The sequence below is a fragment of the Episyrphus balteatus genome, chromosome 2 (genome assembly GCF_945859705.1).
Source record: "Episyrphus balteatus chromosome 2, idEpiBalt1.1, whole genome shotgun sequence".
NCBI lineage: Eukaryota > Metazoa > Arthropoda > Insecta > Diptera > Syrphidae > Episyrphus > Episyrphus balteatus.
The window spans coordinates 94515967-94528888 of NC_079135.1; the positions used below are offsets into that span (position 1 = coordinate 94515967).

At 27.5% G+C, this 12922-nt stretch overlaps 1 protein-coding gene across 1 annotated transcript in view; it reads right to left on the reverse strand.

The window, feature by feature from the left end:
• LOC129909582 (serine-rich adhesin for platelets) overlaps positions 1-12385 on the reverse strand; it is a 102092-nt gene extending 89707 nt beyond the window's left edge. Inside the window, exon 1 of the mRNA XM_055986656.1 lies at positions 12130-12385. Coding sequence (XP_055842631.1) covers positions 12130-12138 — 9 coding nt within the window. The 5' untranslated portion in view covers positions 12139-12385. The remainder of the gene's footprint in view (positions 1-12129) is intronic.
• Positions 12386-12922: the final 537 nt, after the last annotated feature.

A 12922-nucleotide genomic window follows, 5' to 3' on the forward strand; every position in this document is an offset into this window, starting at 1 on the left:
CCGGAAATTGACATCTTATGAAATTTCCTTGATTATATTCTTTTTTTTTTTTTTTGCTCTCCAAAAATATTCACCACCAAACACCTCCTTCTAAGGGCTTCCAAGTATACGAAATTCCTCCTTTGTGACACTGCATTCCCATTTACAATTCGAAAAATTCCATACAGCATCCCTATCTGAAGAATATCTAAATACTTGATGTTCAAACTCCAATAATTCATCGTTGTGGTACCTGAATACGGAATTCCATCTGCACACACCAGTTTTTCTTTTATTTAGAAATTTGTTCACGTTTTCATTTTGGAATCGGCATATATACTACTCCAATTCTCTTTCTCTGTTTCGTATACGTTCTCCATCTGTTTCGTCTCCCGGACCTTCAAAGGTGAATAGCCTTTTTCTGAAAGCCTTGTAAGTCAAATTGTAGTGCGTTCGTGAGTATTCCCTTTGTTTATATTGAGTTTATATTTTTGAAAAATCTTTTTTGTTTTTTTTTTTTTTTTTCAAATATTAACTTTGAATTCAAAAAGTGTAATGTTTGCAAATTGAATTGTCACACATTGGAGACAACGAATGATTTCGTACGTCTTTTTGTTTACTATATTAGTACGTGATTTAATGACTTTCCATTGCAGATTCATAAGACATTATTTAACCAAACACAAAGAAAGTTTAATGTAAATATTGATTGAAATTCAGGCTTCACAATTATTATTATTATTATATTTTAGTTGCTTTCAATTTATTCAAGTGTAATTTTCTGATGACATGCAAGTATTAAATGCAAGAGATGTGGTATTTCTTCTTTGTGGAGTTAATTAAAAGGCTTTAAAAGGAGATAGATGGAAATGAAAATGAAATTTAAGTGAAAGATACCACGGAACCAGAACCATTGATGTTGAAAGTAAAATCTGGTGTAGTATGTTACTAGAAATTTTTTAACGGAAGTCTGGTGGAACGTTTAGAGAAGCTTTTTGTATTGTTTACGAAGTTATTAGAAAAGAGTATTACCTATATTAGGGTGGGTCAAAAAATATCATTTTTTTTTACTTTTTGAAATTTTCTACTTCACTGAAAAGTCATTATTATCAAATTAGTAACTTGTATTCTTGTAGGAGCTTAAACGTTCTACAAAAAATTCCTGAGCATAAAATTGATTGCTTTAACCTTTTTAAAGATATTCGTATCCAAATCCAATTTTCATAAGAAAACTATTGAAATCATTGGGCATTTAGGATTCGGATACGAAAATCTTCTAAACGGTTAAAGCAATCAATTTGATGCGAAGGACTTTTTTGTAGAACGTTTAAGCTCCTACAAGAATACATGTTGCTAATTTGATAACAATGACTTTTCAGTTAAATAGAAAATTTTGAAAAGTAAAAAAATTATGTTCTATTTTTTTTTTTTTAACTTTGACCTCGAATATCTTTTAAATACTCTTAAATTACTAAAAAAAATGTATAAGACTATTTTTGTGGGGGAGCGGGTCAAAATTCTGACTTCAAAATTCTGATTTATAAAATTCTGCTTTTTTCAAGAAAATTCTGTTTTTTAAAATTCTGCTTTTCAAAATTTTGCCAGCATTTTTTTTAACAAAAAAAATTCTGCTAATTCTGCCTTTTTTTCATAGCATATGCGTTTACTATACCAAAATACACCTCATTAATGTTTTAGGTTAGGTTGTTATTTTCTTAACTGCTTACTGTTTAACCATGACAAATAATTTATAAACTGCTTAGAGAAGGTACTGGCCTTATTATAACTCACATCTATACGAAAACACCGTTGAAAACTAATTATAGAAACGATTTTGTGTGATAAAATATATTCCTTTTCTTATTTAGGTCCAATTTATTCACACTCCATTAAATTTAAAGTCGCCATTAAAAAAGGGAAATTTTAAAATTTGTATGCGATTTGACAGTTTTATAATTTTTAATGGAGCCTTTAAAAATAATGGAGAGTGAATAAATTGAGCCTTAATGTTTTGAATATCAACTTTTATTTGACTAATTAAATAATGTTCAATTATTATTTTTCGAAGTTTATCATAAAAAAAACCTTTTCTTAATATTTTTTAATTAATTGATTAATCAAAAAAATATGAATATTACAAAAAAATGCGAAAACAATGTAAGTAAGTAATCTCAAATAGGCATTCTGCCAAAAATTAAAAAAGGGTTTGGAAATTTTTATTAAAATAAATTTAATAAATTTACAAAAGCGCGCGTTTTGTATTCAATTTCAAAAAGTAGAATTTTGAAAGCAAAATTTTGAAAAGCAGAATTTTGACAAAAGAATTTTGACAAAAGAATTTTGACAAAAGAATTTTGACCCCGGCAGAATTTTGACCCCGGTAGAACTTTGACCCCAACCCTTTTTGTGGAGCAATCCGTTTGATTATTTTAATCAAAAAACGGATTTTTAAAGATTTTCCCAAACCTTGGACCTCAAATATATTTTAAACGGTTATATAAACGAAAAAAGTTTCTAAGGCCTTTTTGGTAGAGAATTTAATTTTCTACAAGAATATTTAAATAAATTTGCTCATCAGAAGTCGATATATGTATAAAAAAAATAATTTTTTTTGTAAAAGATTGATGTGATGTATGAAATATTGTTCGCGAGTTGAAAAATCTAGTTTTTGAGTTTAAATTTCAATTGTTTTCAATACACGTTCCCTTTGAACAAAAGAGCATAAAATAGTTGTTTTATGATTTTATTAATTTAGCATACGTAACTATATATTGTAAGATGAATTCATTGATGTCGATCCTTTAGGTTCCTTCAATGTTCCCAATCCAGTGACAATGTAAACTTGGCCCTACGAAATTTGTATGAAGCTTTTATCGTGCTATCTTTAAACTGTAATAATTTTAATTCAACTTGAACAGTAACTTAATTTTAGTAAACTTTGATCTCATTAATTCTAAAATTGCTTTAAAAATAATGTACCTATTATTTTTTTTTCTATTTATGTTAGTTTCTCTTTAAGAAAGAATTTTGTTGTGAAGTATATCCCATAGTAATATATCCGAATTTAGCGAAACCTCGATTTTAACAAAAAAAATAGCACATATGTACATACATCTCACTTCCAAATTAAAAAAATTCTAGCATTTTATAGGTGAACTGCTTCTAAACCAATTCTAAGTTTAGAAGTTAGATGTATGTTATTTTACCATTGATGTTTTTGTTAAAATCGAGTTTCGCTAAACTCGGGTTATTACTAAAAGAAAAAACATTCTTCTATGTTTTTTCGCATTGAATTTGACATCTTTTTGTCGTATGTCGTAAACAAGTGTCGAATTAAACTTTGCTTATTTTTGTCGTATGTGTCATCAATTTGTCGTATGTGTTTGGCTAACAAATAGTTTCTGTGAAAACGTTACATACGACATCGGCATATTAGAGAAAATTGACTATTATTTGTTTCAGCATTGGAATATTGAAATAATTCTAACAAATTTCAATAGACAAATATTTTTTTTATACGTCATGATATTTTTAAAAAAATTGACCGTACAGTTTTCGAGAAAAAAAGTCTGAACTTTAATTGCGTTTTCCCAAAAGTAGCCGAATGTAACATACGACATTATTTTATTGAGGCGACGATATGTATTTGCATTAACCAGGCCAAAACTAATGGGGCGACACTCCTTTAAGGAAACACCTTTAATCTCATAAGAAAATGTTGTATTTTTTCAGTTTTTAAATTTTAAATTTTTTCATGAATGCCCGAGTGTAAAAAAAAATCAAGGTGCCCGAAGTACGCTCATTGGTGAAGTTTCTTGGCTCTGCAAAGCTGAAAGTCAGAAGTTCAATTCTGTTTAGGAGTTCTTTCGTTTGAGCCCAAAGAGACACAAGAAGAATTGTCATGGTGGTGAGTTAAAGTGTAATAAAGCAACTAAACTAAAAAAACAAGCGGATTCCGTATTAAATTAAGCGGATGTCTGTATGAAAGATATTAAAGATGATTTATTGACCAATTTAGAGTTTATAATCGAAAGAAGTGGAGAAGATTAAAAGGAATACAAGATTTTAATCTTCTCCACTTCTTTCGATTATAGGATGTCTGTATGCTTTTTTGTCAAGATGAATCCCATCTTAATTAAGAGGAAAAATCTTCTTAATTTCTTGTAAGTGCAAATTAAAAAAAAAAACCTAGGTAATTTAGGAGGAAAATCATCTTCTTTTTATGTGGAAACAATGAATTAAAAAAAAAAACTGGCAGCCACTGGGCATCGATCATACAACTGTTTGTCACTAGTCGGTTTTTTAAGATGAAAATTCATATTATAATGATTCCACTTATTTTACGCGGAAATCGTTTTGTTTTAAGAGGGTGGAATTTGAAGTGAACATCACCTTATTTTGAGGTGGCTTTTTCTAAAAAAGTTAGCAATACAAATTTTATCAAACTTGTTGGAGGCGTAAATGATCGTTTACCTTAGTAAAAAAAAAAAAAACTAACAAACAAAATGTTCAATTTTGAACACTAATTGCTAACACACTTTTTTGCATTTACTTATATCGTTTCTTTATTAATATCGTTATTGTAAAATTTATTTCTATTGTGCGTTGGATATGAATACTTTCTTATCGCAAGTCAAAATGCGTATATAAAATAAGCCAATGGAAAAAAATTAATTTCTTAATAGTTTAGTTTTTTAAAAATTTGTAATATTGCTACATAATTGCAGTCGATAATTTCGAATAATTACAATTGTTAACGCTGCAAAATGAAAACTATTCCACACAAATACTTTACTTCCTTTGCTATGCAATTAAAAATAAATAAAAAAAACAAACACTTAATTTAAAGCACGCGACTTGTTAGCAGTATCCTCATATTAACCTAAAAAAAAAGTGGTGTAATGTACATAGTTTATCATATTACTGTCACTTTCAAAAAAGAAATATCAATTAAATTCCATTTAAATTTAATTAAACTGTCATGGTGATCGTTACCATTATTATTTTTTTGCAGTAAATTTTATTTTTTATTTTTTGCAACACTGAAAAAGTTTTACATAAAAGTGTTATATTAAGACCGCATAACTCGGGTGAAGGAAGTTTTTTGTTAAATATAGATAAAAATTTATAAGTTCTTATTCAAATGTATTTTTAATAAACTCTTTTAATCTTAGCAAAACTTTAAAATTTCTAAAAGATAGCACGTTTTTGTGCAGCCCCACATAAAGTAGTGAAAAACACGCCTAACCCAATATTAATTTCCAGTATTGTTGAAATAACAACAAGTTCAACTCCCAGACATACCATTTAAATAAAATGCAAAAATAAATGTCCATGACAATAAAATCAGATTGTAAGTCTTTTAAGGTTTTATCAACCAAAATCTTCAAAAAGACAAGAAAAGTAAAAAAGCCGGTTGTATCTTTCTTGAGGCTATAATATTCCAAACGACCTTGTACTTGATTGGTAATTAACGGCTCAAATAAAAAAAAAAATCCACATTTGATTCAAAATATTTTTATTTTCAGGTTTTTTTTTTTTTTAATTTGAAAATGTTAATTCAATACGTCTGTACTTACTTTTTTTAGAACAAGGTTTTTTCTTGCATTAATCGCAGGATATTTATTAATTTGAAAAATATTTGTGTTTTTATTCTAACCTAATGTGGAATTTTGTTTCAAATATTTTAATTAAAAATAAAGCATTAAAGAGAGTTAATCACACAAACTATTTAATCTGGATCAATGAAAACCAAAAAAAAAAAAAACTATCGTTTATTAAGTCCCTTTTGCTTTGGCATCATATTCACTATTTTTGATGTGGTTTAATTTAGTTTTTTAGTAAAAAATTCATTAAATATGCACAACGTATGGATCTTTTTCAATAAATATGTAAAATTGCTTCCCTAAACGTGACTGTATTCATAGTTCACTGGGGTGTATGAGTGATATTTGAAAGTTATAATTTGAAGCAATAAATTGCAAAAAAAAAAAGCAAATATCCATTAATTGCAATAGAAACATTGAATTTTCAAATATTTTTTTATAACACACATGATTTTGTTCTAGGTAATCCTCTTAAAGCTATAGAGGCACAATTAACATAATTCGCATAAAATAATATGTATTTTGAAGGTACACACATTTATTATTCAAAGAGAAATTTTATTTTCCGATACATTTTTGTGAATAAATTATTCACAATTGAAATTATTATATCAATGTTGCAAAATAAATTTAACATTTTTATTTATTTTTTCGTATTGATTTGTTCCAACGACAAATAAAAACAAAACGATGCATTTCTCACTTTCGTTTAATTTTTCTTACGACTCAGTCGGAGGTATAGTGTCAATAGCAGCTTTCATTTTTCATAGCTAGACATGGTTGTTAATTTTTGCAAAGATGCTATCCGTATATATTTATGCAAGTATTATACATTTAAAGCAAACATGGTGATGTTTTAATAGATCTATGAATGCACGTTTGAATAGATACTGGTTATACAATTTGAAACTTTTTTAAAGATAAGATGTTTATTGGTTGATCTACATAAATGTTGTTTTAATTTTTAAAGGATGCAAATGTGGTTATAATTTGTGGTCAAATACATTCATATTTGTTTCAAGCTATTGAACTTTGGAGAGCGTTTGGTATGTTAATATGTAGTTGATGAATAAAAGAACAGAATTTGACATTTACCCTTTATAATAATTTTTTTTTTTTTTTTTGAAAAGATTGAGAAAACTAATTTCATATGTGTCTTATTCTTAAATGACTTTTGAGATTGACTTCTGAACTGAGCATTGTATTTTTAATACCTACCAATAAAAGCAAAAAAAAGTCTAACGCTTCTTTTTTAAGACAACAGGCCTCGTTTGCAAATTAAAATTTATTCCGAATTCAAGTCATCCATAGATGACATTTATCCAATTTATTAAATTGAATGGAAAGTTATTGAATTGATGGTCTTTAATTTGAAGTATTCAAAGTACATAAGTGCATATTTTGTAAATTTTATATAGATCACTGGGGCGTATGAGTGTTTTTTTTTTTTAAATTTATTTCGGTGATGTTTTTTATTTAGTTAAGCTTCTGTAAAAGTGTAGGGAACAATTTTACCATCCTATAGATTTGAATTATATATAACTTATAAAAATATTTAACGAAACGTTAATAGAAAAGGTCTAAAAGAATACTGTAATGTTTCTTATTGCGATATTTCGACATCAAACACTTAAAACTTTTGTTACAAAGTATTTTTCTTTCAGAGGAAAATAAATACATTCCTGCATAAAATGAGCGGAACACGGACAAAAATTAACATTTTTAGTGTTTATATCAATTTAACTAAAGTTTTTGGATGAGAACTTAAAATTGATTATTTTCTACATTTTTTTAAGAAAAATTTTATTTTGCAAACTGTTTCCCTTCAGGAGAAAGAAACGAAATTTTGCATTGAATTCAGGTTTTTATTTAAATAATATATTTTACGATATGATTATATTTTTCCATTGCTCCACTATCCCATAGTGATTGGAGACAGATTTTTTTTTTATTTAATCTTCACTTGTGATAATACCTTTTGGTTTTCAGAAGAAAAAACATGCTAGTTAGTATAGTCGTGGAAGACAGTGCGGGAACAAGAGCTATTTTGCATGAAAACAAAATGTGAGGAATATTATTATCTAAGGTAAAAGTGTTCTTTTTAAGGGAAAAGCTAAAATATGAGATAAGCACTTTCAAAAGTATATAGCGTATAAGGGACTTATAGTAGTTATTTAAATTTTTCTTAGATTCACCAACAAAAAAAAAATTAATAGGTATTGTATGCCATATACCTGGAATCCTCTTAAATTAAAATTCAGTGCAAGAAAATTGCATTTCCTCTTTACTGAAAAAAACACCCTTTGACCAATGATATTTTACTAAAATCTTTTATTAGTAGAGTAACTAAAGCAAATTATTAGGGAACCCGGCCGAACAGCTCTGATTTTGACGATTTTTTTTTCAAACGTAGGTAATTAAAAATACTTTAAAGTCTATAGATTAAAAATTGCCGGTGTTGCCGTATTATTTTTTTAAATTAAAATTAAATTCTTTTTTAACAAAACCATTTTTTTTGCTTAAATTTCATAAAACAAATGATAGCAAAAAATTCTCTAGATAATTTAAGGAAAATATATAAAAGGCAGTAAGGGACAATCTTCCATCGTTCAAGCGATAAATGCAATTTTCTAACATTCTGACCTCAATCACAAAAAAAATATTTTGAAAACAACGGCAACATCTACAATATTTTAAGATACATTTTTAAAAAGCCAGAAGCTCATTCTTATCTCTTGAATTTAAATCCACTAAATTTGATCAAGACTTTTTGAAAAAATGGTCCTCAAACTCAGAATTAAAAAAAAAATGTTATAGAAAAATTTAAAATGACTTTTTTCCAAACTTTTTCTAATAAAATATGAATTTATTTTAAAAAAATTTTTGGCCATATTATCAGTTGAATTTCGAAGCAAAAAAGGTAAATATATCACACTTTTGAAAAAAAAAAATGAAAAATTACTTCAATTTCAATGGTTTTGTTTTATTAAAACTGAATTTTTGCATTGAAATAATTAATTTTCTCAAAGACTGTGGTAAATAGGAACTTTAAATTTTTGCTATTTAACTTTCAACAGTAAGGGTTATTAAATGAATAAAAAATAATTTTATGCTTAGATGTTGAACTTAAAAAGAAAAAATAAGTTACATTTTTTTTCAAAACTTTTATTAAAAAAAGTTCTTCGAAAAGAAAATACTTTTTAATTTTTTTCATAAATCGTAATACATATTGACATTTCCTTTTATAATTTAAAGTCATAATAAATGCGTCCAAAAAAATTTGAAAATAAATGCATTTTATATTACGACCAAGTTTAAAAAACGACATGTTAAAATTTTTTCAATAATTTTTTTGTTTCAAAAATCTGAGTTCAATTACCATTCTTTCAAAAGCCGTTCATTCAATTAACTTAATTTTAATTTTACATATATTACTAAGCTTCTAGCTTTTAAAAAATGTATATTTGAATATTGTAGGTGTTGCCGTTGTGTTCAAATATTTTTTTTTGTGTTTGAAGTCAATTAATAAGAAAATTGCATCTATTGCTTGAACTATGGAAGATTGTCCCTCACTCCCATATATTTTTTTTCCTTGAATTTCCTAGACAATCTTTTGGCATCAGTTAATTTATGAAATTTAAGAAAAATTTTTGAAAAAAATTTGTTTTTGTTCACAAAAATCTTCAATTAAATTTAAAAAATCAAAACGGCAACACCGGCAATTTTTAATCTATAGACTTTAAAGTATTTCTAATTACCGACGTTTGAAAAAAAAGATCATCAAAATCTAAGCTGTTCGGCCGGGTTCCCTAATATTGCCAATTTTTGAGCTTTAGTTACTCCACTATATAACTTTGCTTTGATATTAAATTGAAGATTTTTATGTGTGCAAGGATTAATCAAAATCGTTAGACTCATGTTTAAAAAATTGCAATTCTTCAAAAAAAAAATTGTGGGATGGGTATTGGGTATACCATCTATTCAAGAGAAAAAAAAAAAACAAACATTTTTTAGAATTCCATAAAAACCATTTATATAAAACATATTTATAAGACGGACGCTATGACAAAAAACACTTTTTTGGATTTGCCCTTAAGTAGCAAGTAAAAAAGAAATGGCTAGAATTGTTTTGCTTCCTTGATTAAGACAAGTACAAATTTTGATTTTGCACTTGAGTATGTTTTAAAATCGTTGACAATCAGCGTGGAGAACATTTTTTCTCTTAACTCAATATTAAGTGATAATTTTTTTTCCATTTGACTGAGCGATTACTGGATATTCACGCAATCAGATAACCCTACCGAGTGATCCCGTGAAGCTTAGTAGAGATCTCAATAAACAACTTTTTTTTAGTCTTTGACAATTTTGTGTCACATTTTTGTTACAATAAAAATTTTTTGTAGAAAAATGTTAAATAGAGAAATTTATTTAAATCACTATACTAGTTTGAAAAAAAGGCCAATAAAAAGTTGTAAGTTTAGCAATATAAGAGTTTTTCACCAATTTTTTTATGGAAAGAAAACTTTAATTTTGACTTATTTTATTGGACTTAATAAATTTACACATAAAAGTAGAGACTTTAACTTTGGGGAAGGGTTTATAGCTGATTTGCTTAAAATGTTGTTATTATCTTAAGATTTACATGGGGCGTGCTTAAATGAATGATTTTTTTAATTACAACTTGGATGAAGAAGCGTAATTACTTCTACCCATATTCATTGGAATCCGATGATGTACTAATAAAAAATATAGCTAAATTTATTGTTTTTAAATTTTGTTGTGCTTTCAAAGAAACTTGTTAAAACTTTTGTCATTTAAACACCCTTCTTCCACCAGAAGTTGTCTGGCAATTAATAAACAGTAAGTCCCATGCGAAGCCGGCAGTTTCACTAGTAATTGCAAAAAAAAATTAATAACAAGAAGGCATACTAGTATGAATTTTGGAATTGTTTTAAACATTCAAATGTAATTCTGTGAGTTTCAAATATTACATGTAAAATTTTTAAAGACCATTTATGACCTAACCTAACCTTCAATTAATTTATCAACGATCAACACTGGTCTTACGGTCAGTTTTTGTATAGACAAAATGTTACGTATACGCCATACGTCAAGTGATGGAAAAGGGTGGATTTTTGTTTGTTTTTAAAGAAAAATGACAGAGAATGCATAACTTACAAATTGAGGTAACATTTTACGCCAAAATACTTTGAAGGCTGTTTTCCTAAAAACTTAATTTTTCCTATTAGTTGATTATCTTATTTGTCTTCTCCAACCAATGATTTTTTTTTCTTCAAAAAGCCGAAAAACTAATAAAAATCAAATTAAAAAAAAAAATAATTGCATTCAAGTATGTTATAAATGTATCTCAGAGAATCCAAAAATTAGTTTATTTTGTGTGAAAAACAAAAACTTGTTTCCCAGTTTGAAAAAAACTGGGCACGATTGAAAAGAAGATTAAATCTTTGTTAAGATGTTATCAAAAATAGCTAAAATGAAAAAAAAAAGAAATATTCATTAGCTTTGATTGTTTAACTTACAAATAAAAATATCATAATAACAAACAAAGTAAACGACCTCTTCTTCTATTGCTATTGTATTATTTTTTATTTACAATTTTTCAATGTTAAATTGAAATAATAGCAAATCTTATGATGAATAAACCTAAGAAATCCTTCGATTTGATTTAAAATACTGGGCCACAAACCTCAATCATTCTGTCACTTTTAGCTTAATGCCCCAATAAGATATTAATAGCAAAAATAAATTCAAAACATTGTAAGATATATTTTCTTTTTTTTGTTAATGCATTTATAATTTTACGCATAAAACTGGTTTAAGAAAAAAAAAAAAAATAAAACCCCCAACACGAAAAATAAAATATATCTCTGTACATTTTTTTATAATAAATACAAGAAGAAAAAAAAAACTAAAACAACTTGTATCGCCCAATGCAAACACACAAAACATAAATGGAAAATGAAAGTAGTTTTGCACTCTCGAACCAAGCAATTTTTTAAACAACCTCTAGTATGGCATTATAAATATTTTATACTTTTGCAGCATCAAACAGCAGCGAGGAGCTCTTCAATTTCAAAGAGGTTAGCAAGAGGTATCCATCAAGAGTATACAAAAGCGCGCAAAAAAAATCTGCCTTCAATAATATATACTCCACTCCATCAGCCACAAAAATAGATGAAACAATAACAGCATCAATCCTCAAGTGCCTTAATGCGCCCCCCTCGTTCAACTAAAAGCTTTGGATACCACCAGAGAGGAGGCAAACGAACTCTCCTCTACCTACAACGACGACGACAACCACAACGAACGACTCTACAACTTCAACGAGATGATGATTGCATTGTATAACCTACCTTCTGGGTTAGTAGCACTTAAAGATACAAAAACGGATTTGTATCTGGATTTATATTTTTTTGCTATTCGCATTTTTTTTTTCTCGGAAGCAATCATACTCTGCATCAGCGAAATGGGTTCACATACGAGCAGAGTCAACTAACTTATACTACCTATATCCAAAACTTACCGGAAGCATTATTGCAGCAATGTCGATAGTCCTTTTTGCAAAGATGATGAATCTTCAGAAACAAACTTTGCAGAGTTTCTCGTTCGATTGTAAAATATCTCAGATATTTTTTTTGTTAATTCCAAAAAAATTGATGAATTGTTGATAAATCTCTTAGATAAGATATTGTATCTTAAAAATTCGATTAAAAGAATTTTTTCAAGCACACGCGAAGTTTTTTTTTTTTTTTTTGAAAAATTTTGTATCTTAATTTTTCACTTTTACTTTTCAAACTCAAAGATATAAAAAATTTAAAAATAAATTAAAAAAAAAAAAACTTTATTACACTATCACGTGAAGTACCATGAAATTCCGTTTCGATGTTAAGTTATTTATGTCGTGCTGGCAAGTCAAGTAAGTAATGTCTTCAGATACTTTTTTTTTTGTATTTAATTTAATCCACGTATCTTTTGTATGAGACAAACTACTTCTATGCCTTTTAAATAATATCTTTTTTTTTGTATATTTTTATTCACCCGAGTGAACCAACAATTCCATTCAAGAGACACCGATGCACTGATTTTGTTTGCCACCTTTAACCATCTACCACAGGTGCTGCCGCTACTGCTGCTAACTACTTTTGCTATAAGAGCCACGGATACGGATGGCTGTTGCCATCTGAATTGAGTGGAAAAAAGATACAAAACCACATGTAAGAATCCATAGTTACCAAACCACATTCGATGAGAGTTGGGAAAAATACAAGAGATATCGAATTCCACTCAAAACAAGAAAAATGTTATTAACAGAGAGT